At 28.4% G+C, this 21,423-nt stretch overlaps 1 protein-coding gene across 1 annotated transcript in view; it reads left to right on the forward strand.

Moving 5' to 3' along the window:
* Nucleotides 1-870: 870 nt before the first annotated feature.
* Nucleotides 871-21,423, forward strand: part of LOC107451717 (SAM pointed domain-containing Ets transcription factor) — a 28,445-nt gene continuing 7,892 nt past the window's right edge. Inside the window, exons 1-4 of the mRNA XM_016067906.3 lie at nucleotides 871-1,032; nucleotides 6,998-7,466; nucleotides 15,863-16,060; nucleotides 18,750-19,004. Coding sequence (XP_015923392.1) covers nucleotides 1,000-1,032; nucleotides 6,998-7,466; nucleotides 15,863-16,060; nucleotides 18,750-19,004 — 955 coding nt within the window. The 5' untranslated portion in view covers nucleotides 871-999. The remainder of the gene's footprint in view (nucleotides 1,033-6,997; nucleotides 7,467-15,862; nucleotides 16,061-18,749; nucleotides 19,005-21,423) is intronic.

Genomic DNA, 21,423 nt, shown 5'->3' on the forward strand with positions numbered 1-21,423 from the left:
AGCTAAAACATTTTACCAGTAACGTGATTTTTTAATTCAAAAAGCTTCTGATTTATTAATATGAACATTAAGCATGAACATGAAACGCTAAACTAATTAACTGTAAACTAAATTTACACGTTTCATTTATTCCTCTACAAAATTATGGAGACAATATGTAAATGGTTTTGGAAGAAATATTTGATTATCATTTGTATTAAGCATTAAATCTTAGAAAACCACTATTTTTACTTTTAATTTTTTTAATGTTTCATGTGGGAGATAATTAATTAAAATATTTACTTTAAAATAATTATGATCATTAGAAAAATTTTAAAATGACTCATCTTAAAATTTTATAGTCACAAACCACATTTTTCATAGACATTTAATATGCTGTGAATTAAACTAGAATTTAATTCAGACATTTAAACTCCTTTGCTAATTATGTAATTGCACAGAACAATTTATTACTTATAAAAAATCAAAATAATTATCAAAATACTTTTTATGAAATAAAAAAAAGTTTAAAAATGTATTTTTTTATTTTTAATTCTAGATTATATTTTTACAGTGGCCATAAGGGGTTGACTAGTTTTAAGTATTTTAAGGTTAGGATTTTATTAAATTTCCTAAATAATTTACAATTACAATTCATTGAAGATTACGAAAATCATTTTTTTCTTTAAATAAGATTTTCCATTCAAATCTAACAAACTGACTTGAATTTCTTATCAATCATGTTTTTGTTTACTATAACCAAAAACACATGTCTGCATCCTTTATTGCCAACATATGCTTCCAATACAATAGTGTAACTCATAGGGATGGTTCAAAGTATTGTAAGAAGCACTAGAACACACCCCCTACTCTCACTTCTCCAAACATCATAAGAGAACAAATATTCCCTCATCTGGGACTCGTGACGTCACGCGTACGTCACGCCTAAAATCAGACCAAGTCGTGTTACCAGTTAGTAGTCTTGAACTTCAGTTATCAAAGTGCCTGCGACAGAGGAACATGCAGACGTGTGCTCCCATTCGAGTTGAAACTGTAAGTTCATTTTGAGTTTTTATTATTATCATAATTTATTTAGAATTATTCGAAGTGCTAGTTTTTTGTATTAAAAACATGATTTCTATTACAAATATTCTTTAAGTTTGAAACTTTTAATTTATTATTGAAAAAATAACGTTCTGTAATTACGTTTAAGTAGAATTAAGAATGTGGATTGACTAGTTCTTTTCTCATCAACTTCTTTTTTTCTTTTCTATTTTGTTTTTAAAAGTTGATAATGGACATGCGCAGTAACATCTTAAAATGTTGCCATTCCTTAATATGTATTTCTTATCAAATTTTTAACTCGTATTAAATTTATTGTACTTTATGGTAACTGAATTTGCGATTCAGCGAAAACAAATTTTGTGAAACATAATTTATTTCTAACTAAATATTTTTTTTATTATAATATAAAATTTACTTTTCCATAAAGAAAACAATAAATGCATATTTTAAATAACAATGCCGATTTTTGTTAACAGTAAAAAAAAAGCCATTGCTGTAAATATTGATATAAAAATTAATTTGCTGGGTATTTTATTTGAAAACAAAGGCTACGTGCTTTTAAGTAAACTGTATTGACTTTGCAAATGTTTTTAAAGCTTATTTAGATAAACAAATTTTATTTAAATAATTTTCGCTTATGTAATATTGAAAAATTAAAAACGTTGCTTACTTTACAAGTAAAATAATAACATTAATATTTAAATCATTGGAAATAAACAATAATGATGTAAACATTTTTAAACTGTATAATTTGCTTAAAAGTTGAAAAAATTTTATTAAAGAAAAGGAAATTAATAACAGCATTAAATCCATATTTTCTCTGGTTTTTTTCTGGATAGCAGTTAATTAAAGCATTATTAACTATTTTACGGTAATTAAGAATAATTTATTTGCCCCCCCCCAAAAAAAAAACTGATTAACTTGACTGAAATTTGTTAATCATATTTTTTCTATAAAATGTTTCAGAACAATAACTTTTAAAGTAATTTTTTTAGAAATAAAAATTATGTAATTATTAAAAAAATTATTTTATATATCTGTGATGCTTATTTTAGTATTCATTTGACAATATTTTTATCAGTGAATGAATTGTGTGAGGTTCAAATTGATGCTGATAAATTTTACCGAACTTTGAGTCCTTTACTGCATGCAACAGCAATATGATAATAACACTTTATGATGAGCTATCGCTATGGAGTTTGCTTAGTGCGCTCTTGTCAGTTTATATTTTTACATTTCAACTATTATTTTATTACATTACTTTGTTTTTTACTATATTTCGTAAATTTCATTATTAATATTTGCTTCTATGATAAGTTACATTAATCTTCTATAATCTAACTGTGTAAGTGATTAACAAAAATTTTTGAAATACGTCCAATATTGAAAACTTTTATTTCTTTTCAAAATTTAATGACTTTAATAATTATAATTATTTAAGTGAATCCCCACTCAAAGAGAACAGCAGTTAAATATTTCTGTATTATTTAATTCAGTTTGAATAATTTTTATATCGATTGAGGATTTAAAATTTTTCTGTGATCTCTATTCAATTGTCTTACAGTTTAACATATTTCAATTAGGGATTTGAAAACAATTTTAATAGCATTTGTGTGCTTAACAGTCAATGATTACGTATTCTTATTTGATTAAAATTTTTAAAAAGTATACATCATATGCTAATTTAAATTTTTTATTTTGATTTTATTCTGCGCATTGACGCAATTGTGTTCTTAGTTGATAAAATAAATGTCTTCCAATGAGATGAAAATTTTTAAATTATATATATATATATATATACGCATAATACGCTGATTTAAATGTTTTTATTTTAACGCAAATATCTGATGTTATTCGTTATTAATCTTGCGCCTTCTCATTGTTTTTTTTAACCTTTATATTGCTTCGTTTGTTAACCCTGATAAGATTTAAGATTTTATCCTTGTTTTCTTCATATTTAAATCGATATAAAAATCGAAAAACTTTGATAAGTGATTTAACTTTATTTAAATTCTGCCTACGTTTCTGCTTGACAATTTTATTTATTTCAACTAGAAATTTTTAAGGCTAATGTTTATTGAAAAAGCTAATTCGTTATTGATAAAAATGATATTAAATTCATTTAGTTTTCAGTTTTTGTTCGAAATCGCAAGTAAGAAAAGGACTTTGGAAAATTTGCCCCTTAATCGAATTATTTGATATATGAAATTGCAGTCTTTTTATTTTGAGTAAGAGCTGGTTTGTGGGTAAAGTTTCTTTTTTCTTCTTAAAGGGAAGCTTTGGTGTTTTTTTTTCTTTTTTTTCCAGCAGCTCTATAGTTAGAATAAATTAACATCTTATCTATTAGCACTTAATGTTTTAACTATTAAATGTCTAGTTAATTATAATTACTATTTTGTGCCAAAAAAATATTGTTTTTTTAAACCGTGGGTTGGATGATAAAAGCGACGGTAGTTTTTAGTATTTTGCATAAAACTATTTAGTTAAATTAGCATAAAATAATAAAAGAAAATATTTTTATAAGGTTAAATCTCTATAAATCTATCAATCTATTCATTTTTTTGGTGAAAAAAAAATTTAACCCATAATTTATTTAACTTCACTTTTCATTTTTCATGAGAAAAAAAAATTTCAAAAAAATATCGTTACTAACATATTATTTGAAGTTTAATTTATTTAATACTTATATGAACGCATATAGAGGTATACTCTTTAAGATAAATTTTTAGACATTCTTGGATTGTGACAATAAAAATTCAGACTGTTTCGAAATTGTCTAGACAGAAAAGAATACCTATTGATTATATTTAAACTTAAAAGAATACCAATTGATGCATTTAAACTTAGTATATATTTGGTTTAACTTTTTTTTATGCTTCAAATATCTTAAAAATTTCGTGGTCTGTGTCAGATTGCTTAACTTTTATATATTTCCAACTGTTATTTTTATTACTACTTTTTATTCTAAGAAATATTCGTCCAATCATATCGCTTTTCTTTATTATTAAACTGATTTCACTGCAATGCTCCGATTTTATTTATTATTATTTTCATTTTATTTAGCACGCTTAAATAACGCTACATAAATAATTTTTCCCTTGTAAGTATTAAATTCAGAAATTACTTTGTTCTAATTAAAGTCTTTTATCTTAAGCATTTATATCCACTTTTCTTAAATTTCTTGTTTTATCTGTGCAAAACTTGTGACAGTAATTACTTATATCCCATCAGTGGTTAAAGAAAAAAAAATTTATATCAATCAATCTATTTTTTAGTAGCTCAGTTTTTCATTTTTACTCATATGTTTTCCTCAACTTTATTTATTAAAATTTTGTAATTTGATCTTCTGCTTCGCTAATTGGTTTCAAATATTTTTTTTTTATAAAGACAGTCTAATTAAGGTTCAGATTTTCGTCATAGATCTAAAGTGATAAAATTTTATTCAAAATTCATGTGCTAATTAAATTTATATCATATATGTTAACTGTTTTTGTTACGTCAATTGACTACTAGCAGTTGATTATTTCATAAAAAAAATTTAGTAGTAGATTTTTTACTTCAAATTTGTTAATCTATGCTGATTTTTGGATGTATCTTGAAGTTTGTTGAAAGTTTGAAGAAATGTGGCTAAAGCTCTTTTTTTCTTTCTTTTTTTTCATAAGTAATTTTTAGTCCTTTAAGGTTTAAATTTAGTTACGTAGTTGCAAATGTTTAAATTTTACGTCATAGTTCAACCATTTTGTACTACCTGTAATAGCTGATTCTTGGAAGATAAATTATTCTAGGAACTAAAGCGATTGCATTTTTATTGCAATTGGTATTCGCGAATTATTGCGATTTGTAGACATTTAAAATTACTTGCAATAGAGTAATTCTGCATTTAAAGCTTGAAGATATGGTATTCGCAAATGGCAGAATTGACCAATATTTAGACAAAAATTCATTGGTTTATTTAAAATTGGTTTTGTGAATAATGGGCAAAAATTTTTTGTATCACAGTTATCTGTATGCATAGTTATCTGTATATAGTATCCTAGTTACTTTTTAAGTTTAAATTTCATCCCATCTAAACAACAGTGAATAAGAAAGGTATCAAGTTTTTTTCCCGCAAATTATTCTTAGTTTTTGCTGGATTTATGTCTTAAATCATTTCGTGCAATAATTCTTGTATGCCTCTTTTTTGCAATATGATTCAATGTTTCTAGGCATTTTTTTTTCAATCCATTAGCTAATATTTTGAGACTGACTTTGTTTTCGAAATGCTTTCAACTTCCTATTACCTTTGTCGCTGAATTAGTGCTTTCTAAATAAATTTCTTGCAGAGTGTCTCCTAAGTTTTTTCTCTTCTTTTCCAAACATCCTAATCAATTTCAGTTTCAAAGCTAAAATTTGTAACAATCTCTGCCAGAAGTAATTGAAGCTTGCACAATCTTTGCAAAATTCCTTTTCCCTTAATGCTTGAAGAAAAAAAAACAAGTTCGAACTTAATGATGAGACGAAAAAATTATAGCAGAGAAGTTACCATTTTACTGTACCCCCAGAGGCGTATATTCCAGGGTGTTATGATGGGGCCGGTTTTAACTTACTGGGCCAACAAGAGCCCAAGCAGAATAACTGCCAGAAGTTGAGCCCGGGCAAAGCTCGGCCCATCTGAAGGGCGTCGGGGTCAAGGTATTTTCTTCTGCTTTAATATAAATAAATAAGAAACAAAGAAAAAGTTGGCGGGCAGGTAGCTTTCGAAATTCCCGGGGATCATGTTTTTTCTAAGAGAATTTGATGAAAGTTGTTCTTTGTTAGAGTAGATGGTAGAAAATTACTAGTTGCTTAAGATTTTTGCACTGCATTTATTTTTTCAGTTGCCTCTTGCATTCTTCGGATTATGAGGAAACTTTGAAATTAATGCCTTCGTAACTCCCAATTGGGATTATTTGAAATTCACTTTAGTATTTTGATTAAGTTTTACAGAATAATTGATATCGTGGAATTTTAAATGCATTAATTCTTAAGTTGATTTGCAGACATAGAACACATTGATTTAATTGTTGCAATTTGCAGTATACTGTTCGATATTATTCTTAAGTTCAATGGTAATTGATTTCTAACTACTTATGTATTTGTTTAATAAATTATAGCCTACATCACGTTAGAAATGTGTTTTATGCTCCGTCACTTTTATTAGTAAAATTTTTACTTAATTTCTAATTTGACTTATTTTACTTTGTTTGAGCTGTTTCTTCGTTTTAAGGCTGATAGCCATTTTTCTCATTATGTTAACTCTGTTATCTCATAATACTGAATTACAGAACGCTGTTTTCAGGTATACCAAACTCGGCCTCGTTGTGAGAATTTTTTTATCACTTTAAACTAAACCGTAAAGTAAAGTTGTTACGAAATGCACTGCTGTCGGTCAAAAAAAATTTCCTTTTTATTTTATTGAAAAAAAAAACTTAATGGCTAAATTGTGATAAAAAAATAACTTTGAGATTCCTGCTTCAATTATAGTGAAATAGAATTAAAGTTTAGGAGAGCTAATTATTTTGATTTCATTAACATCGTGTTGGATATAATAACAGTTAAAAAGGTAATTTTTTATAAAATATTAAATTTTAAAATAATTTTTATAAATTTCAAAAATTTACTTCTCCATATGTGTATAAGTCATTTTTACACGAATGAAAAAGTTTTTAAAGAAACAATTTATACTCCCGTCTTATAGTTTATTAAGGCAACTTCTATGTATGCTCCTTTCAATTTATTAATTCATGAAAATTCTACAGTGTAATACTCATACTTTTTTATTTCATCTGTGTTGCTACATCAATCCATAAATTATAAAAAAAAAAAACTAAAACTTCTGTATGCCACGTCTATCTTGCATTTATTTTATATTAATACTAATTACCGCGATATAACAAATTTTTTTCTTTACAATTGTATTTCTTCATTTTTCCAGAGGCCCCAGTTAGTTCCCAATCCAGGAAGTCCGCTGTCCGAATTAGAAGGGTGGACAATGGCCGATTTTGAGAGCTGGCTCTGTGATCCCTCTACTCTGCTCAGAAGTAACAGTAATTTAATGTACACAGCACCTTCTATTATGGAACCACAAAAGATGGCCGCTTATGGCAATGTGCATGTAAGCATTCCATCTCCTTCCGGAGTGCCTTCAGCGGCTGAAAGCCCAACTCTATACGACAGTCCACCAGGTAAAGGCTATGTAGGTCCACCTCCCTATGTCCAGATTAAACAGGAGGCTGAAGAAATTGATTACCAGTGTCCTGGATTACATATGGGACCCATGAGTCCAGACATGAATGTCAAGCACGAAGATGAAGACGATAAAATGGAACAATTGAGAAACATGGCAATGGAACAAGCAGCAAAGGATATTCGTGTTGCTTGCGGCATACTTGGTATCTGTCCTGGTACGTTCATTATTTTTATTTATTTATTGCTAAATACCTGATCTATTATAAGTTCACCACCAGAATAGGCTTTTAAGTATTATGAAATATTACTACTTTTCATGAGATTATAGATTCGAACTAATTTATGGTCTATAAAGCTTATTATCGCTTGCACCTTTGGATCAGTGTTAGATGTAGTAGAATTGCTATATTTAGTTAGCTTTAAGTAGAAGATTAAACTCAACCCATTATCGTTTCAAGTAATCTACTATTTAATGGATTATTCTTTCGTTTTTAAAAGATATTGTTTAGTTTCACTAATAAGTATTGTTGTACTCCCTAATTTTATGTGTGAAAACCAGCAGTATTATAAGTTTAGGAATACATACAGTAGTGTGCTTGAGAATATACTTAACTAATTAATAAGAGGGAGAAATAAAATAAAGATAATTTTCTTTTTTTAAACGGGCCACTTGGAAGAAGAACTTTGTAGTGAGCGAATTTATAATTCTAACTCAGATTAGATGACCCTAAATTAATAGATTTGTCTTACTAGTAATAATGGTCTTAGGCACGAAACACGTTTAAAATTTTTCAACTCAATTAATTTATCATAATTAATTTTGTTTATTTCTTGTTTAAGCTTTAGAAATATATAAACTGTTTAATATACAGAATGAGGTATTATACTACCAATCACGTGCTCAAGAAATATTTTTATCGGCAATTTTTTCGGACTTACTAAAATATTGATATGATTTGACGTAATTTTTATAAGTGCTAAAAGAATCGCTACATTTATTTTAAATACTCATAGGATATTTCTGACTTATATAATAATTTATTATCTATGTCAGTGGCTCCCAAATGGTGTTCTGCAGAACCCTAGGGTTCCGTGAAAGGATCGTTGGGGTTCCGACAGTAAGGACATTTTTTAAACAGTAATGATTTTTTAAACATTTATTAGTTTTAATATTCAACTAATAATCCAAAATTTAGTTAATATTTCCGTTACTTTCTTTGAAATTATTTAAGTCATTTGAGATAAAAAAATAAACAGCATGATTTTTTTAAAAAAAAATCCAATATTCCAAGAATGTCTTTTAATAAAAAAAATTCATCAACAGTAAAAGATAAATTATTAATAGATAGATAAGATAAATTATTAAAAGATAAATAAACAATTTCAATGAAAGATAAATAAAGAAGCAATTCAATATTAAACATGTAATAATTGCTTCAACATTAATAAATAGTTTTTTTCGGAAATCATGATTCAGCTAAATTTTATTATTTTCAGACTATGCCGAATTATTAGTTTAAGACTATTAGAATTCCACTGGAATAAAAACTTAAATTTTTAATTGATTAAACAATAATAAAAATCATTCGCTTCCTTAAATATTGTTCTTAAAAAATTGTTAACTTTTTTTCGGTTAGTATATTTGCATTTGCTAAATGAACTTAATTTATAAATGCGGCGTTCCGCCTAAAGAAGCTAAGTTAGGGTTCCATCACCGAAAAAAATTAAGAACGGTTAAAATGATATTTTATTATTAAAAAGATACTGTTAAAATGTTCAACCGCATTTTGGATATTCCAAAGAGAAGATTGTTAAAAATTGAGTTTACCTGACATGGTTGGTTTAGAGTTAAATTTTTATAATATTTTAAAAATTAAAGTACGTTTAAAAAAAAAATGGTGGGAAATTATACCATCTTCTCCTCATTTTTTACGATCCACTTTCTACATTTTAGTAGTCATCCCCCCCCCCACACCCATTCGAAGCATCACATCTCATATCAGTAGTGACGCAAATCGTAACCCGATTACACCAAAGGTGGGAAAATACACCATAAACTGTTCTCCCCACTCACGACATCATATAAAAAAGAAATCTTTCCTTCCTCTACCTTCCAGAAATGGGTCGAATCACCTAATACAATAAAAAATGGAAATAAATCGGAATTTCAACCCACGAAATTCGCCATAGCTTTCTGTTAAATCAGTGGGCTTGTCCCAGTCTTAATAGCCCACTGCCCAATAAATTACCAATCGGATTAACAAAGAGTCGGAGAAAGAATATAGTTCCCGTTTTATAAATTTGATTTTGAAGTAACGCTTGACGTGTTGCTGTCAATAGGCTACACCGCAGGTTTCCATTTGCAGTTCAATAGAATTCTATCTCATTGCGCCATTTTCTTTTTCTGTTACGGCCGAGTTGACTTTCTTGCTGATGGCAATGTCTTCGCGAATTCTATTAGTAGGTCAAACATGACATTTCTCAAAAGCTTTATTGTTCGCGAAAGGAAGATAAAGTGAAAAATAAACGTTGGGTGCTCGACAAAAAAATGATAAAAAGGAAGAAGAATTATATTTGCATGTAACTCATAATGAATCGCACCTTTTAACAAAATATTCTGAAGGTTAATCAGATACAGGACATCTTTTTAATTGAACGTATCATTGGATTTCAGATTGTGTAAGTTGTTTGGATCCAGAATCCAACTCATTTATTTTTATTTATTTATTTTTTCATAATAAAAAAATTTATTTTTCTGGATGAAAAATCACCAAAAGAAAGAAACAAGTTCATGTATCATGTCTATTGGCTTAGCTATGTGAATAAAGGATACTACTTTTTTTGTGTAACTATGCACTGTTAAAAATGCTTTGAAAAATAGTTTTAAAAAAACAATTTGTTATTTTACTATAGTCAAACAAAACAGCCAAATAATCATAAATAAGATTAAATCCACTATGTTAACTGTGAGAAAAACCGTTTATTAACTGCTTTCACCTAATACAATTAAACAATCAGAACTTTATCACACCAACAAGACCCACCTAACGAAGCCACTTAGTTCCTTGCAGATGAGTACATATAGCCAAGAGGGCTAATCTGTCATTCTTATGATTAACAGAACGGGGGTTTGAATCCCAGCTTTGACATTTCAACATTTCCCCTATTCCCTTCAACACGTGAAGAGTTTCCAGCTTCCTGCACTTTCCAATTTGTAACTGTAGACTGTTAGAATACGATATTCTCATTTACGCATAGATATCAGCACTGTAAAGCTGCTATATCTCGACGATCCCGTTAAATTTCTGTTTTATGGTTTTTGAAACCATGATAGTTGTAAATTGTTAAAAAACCGTATAGTTTTGTATTCATAGTTTTTTAAATATGCTAGTTGTGAAAGGTTTCAAAACCGTAAAGGTTAAAAATGTTCTTTTCCGTAAACTTTGCGATTAATTGGTTGGACTGACTGCTGCTGGTTTCTTACCACGAACCTTTTTACTTACGCTGTTAAGGCAAATTACAGCGAAACTTGTCTAATAAAAATTAATTTACAATAATATTTATTGCAATTTTAAAGGTTCGATTTTGTTGTGTATTCATTGATACAGCAGACAAGCAGGAATTTTATGTTACGATTTGATGCAAGGATTTATCTCAAATAAAATAATCATTTAAAATAGCAACATAAATATTTATCATAAATAAAAACTGAATACAACAAAAGTTTTGTTCCGGTTACTTCGTAGGGTATAATTACGCTTTGCCATTTTATGACTGCTTACAATTTTACAAATAGAATATTTATAATTTAGCAAAGAGGAAACTGAAAAGGTATTACAATTTAAATTGGAAAATTCAAAGCTGTGTTTAAGTGATCTTTTTAAAATTCATTTAATTTATTTTGATGTTGTTTTTCGTGTAACTGGAAATACATTTCTTTCCAATCTATTTTTATTCATATTATTTATTCGAGACAATACAGGTAGATTTGAAACTATTAGTCTTCATTGACGAAAACAGGTTTTGAATATCTATACCGGAGTTCTTGTGCTAAATTCTAATTACAAAATACAACTTCAAAAGCAATCGTGTACTTGTATTTTTTTAAACTCCTGATAACATATTACTTCTATCGAACTTAATTTGTTTTAAATTATATATTTTGCTCTTACTGTGGGATGTAAATTGAATTTCTCGCTGCAGTTCGAGGTCGCAAACATGTTCTTTTTTCTAGAATACACCAAATCTCTTAACTGGTTTTACCTATAAAAAAATTCCAACTTCCTAAAATCTGCAATTACACTCTATATTTCAAAATACAATAGAGGACTGAAATCTATGGAAGAAAGTCGAAAACAATAATATTATAATATTTCTTTTGCACCTATATTGTAATGAGGCTATGCTGTTTTTCTTAAATTGTATTCCAAGTATTTCTTTCTTCCGAGGAAATTCAAGTGACGCAAGTATTGTCCGACCTAAATTCTAAAACCGTGAAAGCATTTTTTTTTTTTTTAACTTCCTTTCTTAATTTTATTTCCTTGCATCTATGAAAAAGAAGAGGAGGAAAATCCTCATAAATTGGCGTGACGTGTTATTGTTTATTGACACGCTATTTCGTCATTAAAGACTCTTAATGAAAATGGCGGGATAGTGAAAAACCAAACGATATTTAGATAAATATTTTGTAAACTAAAGTATTTATTAACGCACATTACGCCTTAGTGTAAACATTTTATTTTATAGTTAATTGAAAAAAAATCTAAAGAATTTCAAATTCTGTAAAATTTTATATAATGACCTTTGTGAAAGCTATTCGAAAGCTATATTTAATTAAATTTACTTCGAAACTGAATCATGATTCAGAATTTTATTTAAATTGTTCACTGCCCAATTAGTTAGTTCTAAATCCGATCATAAACATTTTAGGCTTAAATACATTCACAATTTTCTTCAATGTGCACAATGTGTTCCTTCACAATGTGCTGTCAAGCTCAATTTAAGTTAGCTTTTACAAGTTTATTCGAAACTTGCCACCAAATAATGTCTCTACATTTAGCTTTAACTTTTTTAATATTGATCTTTGGTCAGAAATAATTTTTTTTATTTAGTGATTCGTTATCTGTTGCATGAGTTAATTAGAATTTTAACTATCAATTCAAAAAATATTTCAAAACATGATATTCTTTTTAATAACTAAGCGCTTTTTTTTCTGAAATTATTTATAAATTTAAAGTAACAAAGATGTAATGGAGAATGAGTTTTTTTAAGGAATTATGTGATAAATAAGTTAAGATTTCAATTATTATTTTAGAATTAATTTTCATAGTTAATTTATGCTATTTTTTATTATTTACGTGTATGTTGTTCGTCTCAAATAGTTAATAAAAGAAATTCCAAGAATATGGATTTTATTTACTTTCAAAAGAATATAATATGGGTTTTTATATGGATTGGGAATATGGAATTTTATTTACTTTCAAATTTCTAGCACATATATTATTGGTTTGTTTTCTGTTGAACATTAAAACTAATACGACAAAATATATTCTAATACTTAAAAAGAAATATCTTAAAAGCAGGATTTATCACGCTGTTAATCAAAAACAGTGGAATAAATTTAAAAAAAATTCTAAATGTAACAGAGACTACAGGCGCATATATTGAATTTAGTATTACTTTATAATTGTTTTTAAATATTTAACAAATTAAACTAAGTTATGATATAAAGACTGGTGTAGACTTGCAGTTGAAATAAATATAATAAAAAAAAAATTTTTAAAAAAACGTTATTTAAAGTTATTATCAATTTGTATTGATGCAAATTTTACTTCAAAGTATAGACAGGAGAAAACCCTAATTGAGACTGTCTGTCAAGCGCGTCGTTGCAAATTAAACTTTAAAAGCATTGACTTAAGAAAACGCTATTTAACATTGTCAGTTATGCGAGTCGATGACAATTACGCTTTATCGTCTCTCAATGTATTCTGAATTTAAAATTACACTTTTTGGAAATTGTTTTAAAATGAGCAAACTTTCGGAATCGTGCGGGAAAAAAATCTAAAAAGAAAATCAAGTTTTTGAAAATGCCACAGTGCACAGATTTTACCCTAAGAAACCTCCCCGCAAAATCAGCCAAGTAGATGTGCAGAAAACCATGACTGAGATCAGCTTTAATCACGACAGCATTATTAACCAACTTTTTAAACCAAAAAATAAGACAGCTGTATTTGAGGGACATAATCACCGCCCATATTTTTACCACGAAATTAAACGGAAATGTGTGGTTTGCAACCATATTTATTTTTGTTCCACGCATGATGAAGGATAAGTGTCAAAAATGAGAAGCCTCGTATTAAAAATTCCATTTTGGTTGATCGGTTTTAAAAATTGATTGTATATTTAGGGAGCAAAAGTTATTTTCCTGAATTTATCATCAATAATTGCTTTTATCTGTATCCCGTTATCTATGTGAAAACAACTTAACCTTGTCCAGAACAGGAGCTGAAAAATATTAAAGCGGACTTCCGTTGATGAAGAATTGAAAGTAGAGTTCCGTTTCCAATCTTATATATTGTTCCTTTCAACATGCAAAATAAATTTTTTATTTATTTTTTTAAGAAAACATAGTAGCAATGCAGTTGTTTTGTTGACTTTTTTAGATATATTTTAATTCTATTTAACTCATTATCTTAGATATAAAGAGTTCGTAAAATCTAATATCATAATTAATATATGAAATATAATAATAATGAAAAAGTGTATGAAAAATTCACGAAAAAAAAATTTTTTTTTATCAACGTTTTGCGAATAAAATTTCTATAAAGATTGTTTAAAAGTGATGAATTATTAATTATAGAAGTAGAAGCGTATTCACCTAAAGCTAAAATCTAATCTAGCCTTTCTTATTTTGATCTGTTATGTGTAAGGGTAATTACAACTTCAGATGAATTGCGAGTACCTTAGTGATCATTAATTTTATTTGACTTAATTTATGACATCGTTAAATTCCGTTACATTGGAATGCGTGATGTTGGCACAGTATAGCCGCCTCTGACTCCGGTGTCATTAATATATACATTCAACAAATCACTTTTTTCTTAGGGTGCGTATTTTTTTATAACTGATAGGTGGTTGTTTTTGTTAAGATGTGAGGATTCAGTGGTGATTCATACTTCGAACAAAGGTAATTACTGTGACTATTGTCATGATAACTTAATGCTAGGAATTGGGAAAAAAGATAACGTGGTGAATATTGAAACCAAGTGTGTTCGCTCAAATGTTTTTACCACGTCATTTTAAAAGTTATCAATTAACATAAAAAAATTGAAACAGCTGTTCAATATATCCCATTGACAGAAACAGTTCAGTTGTTAAAATCAGGGACACACTAAATTTTTTTCTTTGGTTCAAATAGGTAAGGAACAAGAATAATGTCATTAACAAATTTTTTAATTCATTTTAAAATCCATTTAGTTTTCGTTTCATTCACAAGTTCTTTAAAACAAATATATATCCAGTGCATATCAAAATATATCTTCTAAAAATTGCAGCTGCACACACAAATATAACAATAAAAAAAAAGACTCCCCTTAACTGTTTTTATCGCAATGTCAACCAGTAATTCGCGTGGTGTGTGTACAGGAAATCGGACAATGCCCGTTTCGCGTGCGAAAATGTTTTTTTTAATTCGAATTACTACAAGTTCAGATTTACAGATATTAGCTTTTCCGGTGTGTTTCTCCGCGTTATTCGTCCAAACTACTGTTGCTTATCTCCTGTTTAAGTTCCCTTTGCGGTTCTCTCATCTTTACCTCACAGAAAAAGAAAAAAAGAAAAAAACAATGATTTGACAATGAGAGAATACAAAGAAATTCCTGCAGCTGTTTATGCATAAAAGTTCTCATTGTGGCTAAAAAAAGGTGTTTTACTATCTAATAATTGCAATTTTAACTGTTAATGATAGCCCTAATTTTGCTTTTAGTTTCACACGAATTAATTATTATAATGCAATTTTTTAGATTTATGTGGCAATACTAATATCTACTAACATAAATGTAACTTAAAAAGATTTGTAATTAAATATTTTCAAGATATAACAGTTTTAAGTTATCGTTATAGCTATCAATTTGACAATTCTTAATGCATGAAATTTACCCTTTAGTGAAAGTAATTGATTTGTTAAATATCATTTATTAATTTATTATATAAATATTCCTACTTCATGATATAAAATTTACCTGCGATTTTCTAATTATATTCGCTTTAAATAGTACATGAAGTAAATTATTTTCTTAAGACTTAGCATTGTTTTAACCTTCAGAAAACAGTAAATATTTGTAACTTTTCCCACTTTAAAACTGAACGTATTAAATTTATTGCCTCAAAATTTTCTTCTTGACTTTCACCTTTATAATTACATCTTAGCTCCTTTGTTGTTCAGTTTTTATACGTAAATTTCGGTCAAAGTATGCTCTAGTTTAATATTTTGATTTGCTTTTTATTTGCTAAAATCAAGATTGTTTTCCTTAGTACTTGATAATTCAGTGAAAATCTACCTTTTTACATCTATAAAATCCACGTGATTCAATTTTATTAATATTTTTTTTAGATCCAACTTTGTGGACAATAGATGAAGCAAAGTCTTGGTTATTATGGATTTTAAACCAATATGGAATGAACACTGAGGTTTTGCAATATTTCAATATGGATGGCTTGGGATTATGCGCTCTATCAGAAGATTACTTCAGACAAAAAATTCCAAATGGTGGAGATATACTATACGCACAACTAGACATCTGGAAAACTGGTAAGTTCGCCATTTTTATTTATTTACTTTTAAGTTGTATCGATTAGTTAAATAGAATTCTGGTAATAAAAACAAAGATAAACGGTACTTATACCACTCGTTTGGTAACGGTTTATTGGAAGTTCTGGTTTTCAAAATCTTAGTCCTTGTTGCCACTCATTTAGTAAAAGGTACAATACCGAAAAGTGAATTTAACCGAATAAGTAGCTTAAATGCTAAGGTATCATAATAAAAATAACCAAATTTCACCACATTTACCAAATATTACGTACTATAAAAAACTATTTTATTATTAATTTTGCCAAAATCATCACCAAAGCATTTCGGTAAACCCTACCGAGCTTTTTAGTGTTCCCATAGAAACACTGTAGATTTTAACTATATTCTGGTAGTTTTATCCGAACTTTTTTCTCAGAGTGTCTTTTACACACGATTGAATACTACAAAAAGAAAGTTCTGTAACAATTTAAACTCTTACTTAGTGTAAAAGCAAAATATAGTTAGATTGAACCTCTCATCAGGGTGGCTCTTCAATCAAAATTGTATGAAATCTAGACAATAATACCATCCTTTATTTTGTGGACATTTTACACCACGTGAAACCTCGTTTAATACTACAGCTTATAGGAAAAAGTTCAAAAGACTAGCATAATTAAATTAACGAATAAATATTTTCATTCTTCTAAACTGTCTAGCAGTTGAAACAAAGGAAATGTTTTGATCTGCAGAATAAGTAAAGCAAAGAATGTTAATATCATATAAGTGCTTTGTGTCACATGAGCGCTACTTGAAACTAGATAATGTTGTGTCGCCAAAGATAATTTTTTCTGCATTTGACCATTGAATAGAATCATTTGCGAGAGTACGAAAGCGTCGCTTACAGCTTACAAAGCGGCGTTTGTTGCTTGTTAAGGGTTGAAGCGCTTGTCCAGAGTTATTTAATACTTCTTAATGTACTTAAAGTTCAAGGATCATCGTGTAGTATGTTATTTAATATTACAATAAGCAAAAGAAAGTTGGCGCCGTTTTATATTACTTTTGTTTAGTTTGGTGGCAACGCACTCTTAGTAATTTATGAAATCGTCTGCTATTGTATTATAAGTAATTGTAAAATAAATTTATTCGTCGATTCACTGCGTTTTTGAAATATAGCTTTACTTATTTTTCAATAACATTTTGTTGAAGAAAAAAAACGTTGTATTAATTTTCCGTTTAGCAAAATAGATCTATTCCAGTACTAGTAATGCATCTTTTTAAGATACTTGATCTTTGTTTAAAAGAAAATAGCATTATAATTCGTAACTAAATTTCAAATATGCGTCAAGGTATTCCTTATTAAGTTTAATTTCAAATTTATATAGTAAATTAACGAATAATTTTTTGATACTCCTAAATAACTTTAGTGTTAAGAAATGTGAATTTTTTTCAGTTTCCTTGTGTCTAAATTTTCCGTTTACCTAATCTAACTGTATAATACATAATATAAAATATAGTTCTGAGGTTCGTATAGAGCAAAAAAAAATATTTCCACTTCTTAAATTAAATAGTCAATTTTAAGTTAAAAGGCTAAGTAAATAAATAGACTATGAAGAAATCAGACCTTCACAATGTTCATTAAAGCAATCGTTTAATTCATTGGAATAAGTTCGTTCGTGGGTAGGTAGTCATTAAATTATGAGTAAGGAAATTTATCCGTTGAATTAAATTTGGATTTAATTCTTTAAAAAGTATTTTTAAACAAGCGCTTCTGTGCTTTCAATTCTTTCTGTGGAAAACCCGTAACCACAAACCTTTTCCTTTCGTATTTAAATTCTTAGTTTCTGGGTGGCGTTTTAAACAGATGAAGTCATCATTATTAACACCCGCTGGCCAATGACCTCTCTGTATTACTCGTGACTGCTACTTGCCTTCAACCACGCCCTACAAACAGAAGAAATTCTTAACTGTTACTGTTGGAAATTATTCTAAGAAATATATATTTTTAGAAGTAAAATGGTGAAAAGGGTATTTATTAAGTCAGAATTATTGTAATTGTTGAAATCTTAATATTCATATTGTTATCAACTTAAATAAAGCACATAATTTGTATTCTTCTTTAAATAGATAATCAATACGCTGCTAAATTATATTTTTCTGGATTATTTACTTCTCAATCGAATTATTTAGGATAAATACAGGGGATTAGGATTGTTGCGGATAAATACAAGTTTCACGGTCCCGAAGTTTTTGGGTACCTTCGTTATCATTTTGTTTCTTGCCAACTTTATTATTTTTGCATCAGTCTTGGTATTTTCCAACTTTGTTATTTTACTTTGTGCAGCGAACTCCTGCTTTGTTGTCTCTTTTTAAATAACTAATAGTCAGTCGTATATACAAAAAACATTATTAAAAGTTTTAAAAAAGATACCGTAGACAAAGACAAATTACAGTGAAACAGAATATCATGTAAACAAAATATCCTGAAACAGTATCTCATGCAATCAAAGTACCCTGAAACAGTATCTCATGCAATCAAAGTACCCTGAACATAATTTCACTAGATTAAATTATAGTGGGATTGAGTTTAACACAAACGAAAAATCGGGAAAAAAATCATACAGTATCTAGTACTTAAAAATGTAATAACTGTGTGATTACACACAAATTTAAGTTTAAACTGTGTAAATTTAAATCGATTTTGCCTTTTCAGCATCTAGCCTTACATGCCAACCTCCAAATCCTCCACGCCAACAACAATCCCTGCTATCATTTCGACCAGAGGACAGCATGCTGGACATGAGCATCCTTGATCAATGGTCACCTTATCACCAGCAACAACTTCGCATGTCACCCCCGGCTGGTTCCAGGGGTGGCACCATGGTTGCAATTCCTGACAGTAGCAGTTCTGTTGCATCACCAGAAAGTAGCCATCATGATTTCAGCAGTGAAGGAATACAGAGTGATGGTATGTATTAATTCATTATTACTAAGAACCAGTGGTCTTTCTTCTAGAATTTTATCCATGTAAAATCAGTATATTATCTCCATGGGCATTTTATCCAGACATTCATAGTAATGCATAAAACTAAGTAAAGAATCAACTGCATTACATTTTTCGGTGTTACATTTAAATCCAACCACATGATCAAGGATTATTTTCTTTTTTTAATACTACTTACATTTAAAAAGGGCATTAAAATTTTATTATCCATTTAATATAGATAAATACTGTCCTGAAACAGTTATTGAAATAAAAGACGCTTCTGTGAAGAGATGCATTAGTGCTCGAACGGGAGAAAAAAAAATTAGTCGCATTCAATAAAATGCTAATACAAAATAAAGATTTTCTATTGCATAGATAAAATATGTTTTAAAAAAAGCTCACATAAATTCTAAATAATTTTTCTACTAAAATATACTTAATAAAAAAAACATTTTTAAAAAATAAATAAATAAAATGAATAAGATTGAATGCACGCTTAATTCAGTGGATCGGAAAGTAAATAAACAGTCTGAATGCATTTCATACCTCTTACTCAACGGCTGGAAACTATGTTAAGTGTATTTATTTTTTCATTTTAAATTCCAAGATGTTTTCTCCTACGTTTTGTAAACCGTAACGGCAGGTTAAACAATTATTCGAAGTCGAACAATGAGGTCATCTTCGAACACCCACTGTCTAGTTTAGTTCTAAAACATAGTTTGAAACTGATAATATTCAGCACACATTTATTCACCCATATCTGCTGATCCAACTAAAGAAGAACCCAATCAGCCTGATAATAGTTTTTTCCCCAATCAGTGTCACATTGCAAGGGATACTGTTTTACAGCGCTTCGTGTCGCTAAATTATTTCCGCACTCTCTTATTTATTTTTGTTTTAATTATTTAGTATTAATAGTATGAGTAAACTAGTAAATATTTTTTTAATTATCATTGAGGCAACTATATATATTATGCAGATGGTATATTCAGTGACTGAATTATACATGCTCATGAAATACTTTCTCAAATGCTAAATTATAAAATAAAAATATAATAAGCAATCAATAAACCTTTTAAAAATAATTATCTTTAAAAGCCTTTAAAGTATTATAATAGTAACTATTTTTTAAGGTAATATTTTGTATTATCTATAATATGTACATTAAAAATTGGTTAAGTTATTTATGACCTTTTTTTTTCTTAAGTTTTTATTATGGAAAAAAGAACAAACATGAAAATGGAAGTAAGGAAATTTAACATGTCACAAAAAAGATACAAAAATTTGTTTAATGTATGCCTATTTAGTTGCATAAATGTATGCATCAATATACCATGCAAATTGCGTACATCAAATTGCGATTATACTTAATAACTTATGCTTTCAAATAAACCAATTTTTAAGAAATACTTTTGTTAAAAAAACATTATTTTGTTAAAATTATATGCTTACTATAATTTGCCTAATTTATCGGGTAAAATATTTCTATTGATTTCCAAAAATATGCATATTCAATCAATTCGCTTAGATGGAATTAATTTGGACTTTTTGTATTGCGTCTGTAATGTAGGAGATTTTCAAATCTCAGCTACTACAGCTATAAAAATCGTTTTCTATTTCATGATAAAAGGACTGATAGAATAAAAAAGAAATCTCAAGAATTTCAGTAGCTGGCTATTTCTTTCCTTCCCCCCTCTTGTCCATTCCAACATTCCTTTCTGTGCAAGCTACCCCCTCTCTGTAAATCTTCTACACCTTCCCTCTTGCTACCTTGCGCTTCACTCATAGCAATTCACTCAACCAATTCCATGGAATTTCATCTGGAAAAAAAAATCGTCTGCATCGGCAACCTGCAAAATCATTTGGTGTGCAATTATTACCTCAACTACCATTTGCCTTGAAGCTTGAAGTATGTAATCAAATAAAGAAGAGTAAAGAAATTGTTGGGGGGGGATGCAATAGTTGATCTTGTGGAAAAAGTAGAGTGAAAAATATACCTTTCAACCAATAAAAATTCTCGATGGAAAGCGGCCAAACCAGTTGCTGAAAAGAATGTTGCTCGCGCCGGAGGGCATGATGCCGGGTCATCTTCGGTCGATCTTATATGGTGGAAGAGAAAAATGGTAAACGAAATCGAACTGCTTATTTCACAAATGAGCTTAAAAACAGAGACGTGATGTAGTTTTATCAAATCCATATCGTTGTATTTCTGGAGAGGTCTGACATTATTAAATAAAAGTATTATGGAATGAATTAGAATTTTAGGCTTACATATATTTATTAAAGTATTTTGTTCTTTTTAAACTTAATTAATACTTAGTTTAATGTATGTTCAAAAATATCAGTTGAAAAAAAAATTGGATTTCTAAAAATAATTACTTTTTCGAGAGAAAATGCTTAT

This window comes from Parasteatoda tepidariorum, chromosome 8 (genome assembly GCF_043381705.1).
Source record: "Parasteatoda tepidariorum isolate YZ-2023 chromosome 8, CAS_Ptep_4.0, whole genome shotgun sequence".
NCBI lineage: Eukaryota > Metazoa > Arthropoda > Arachnida > Araneae > Theridiidae > Parasteatoda > Parasteatoda tepidariorum.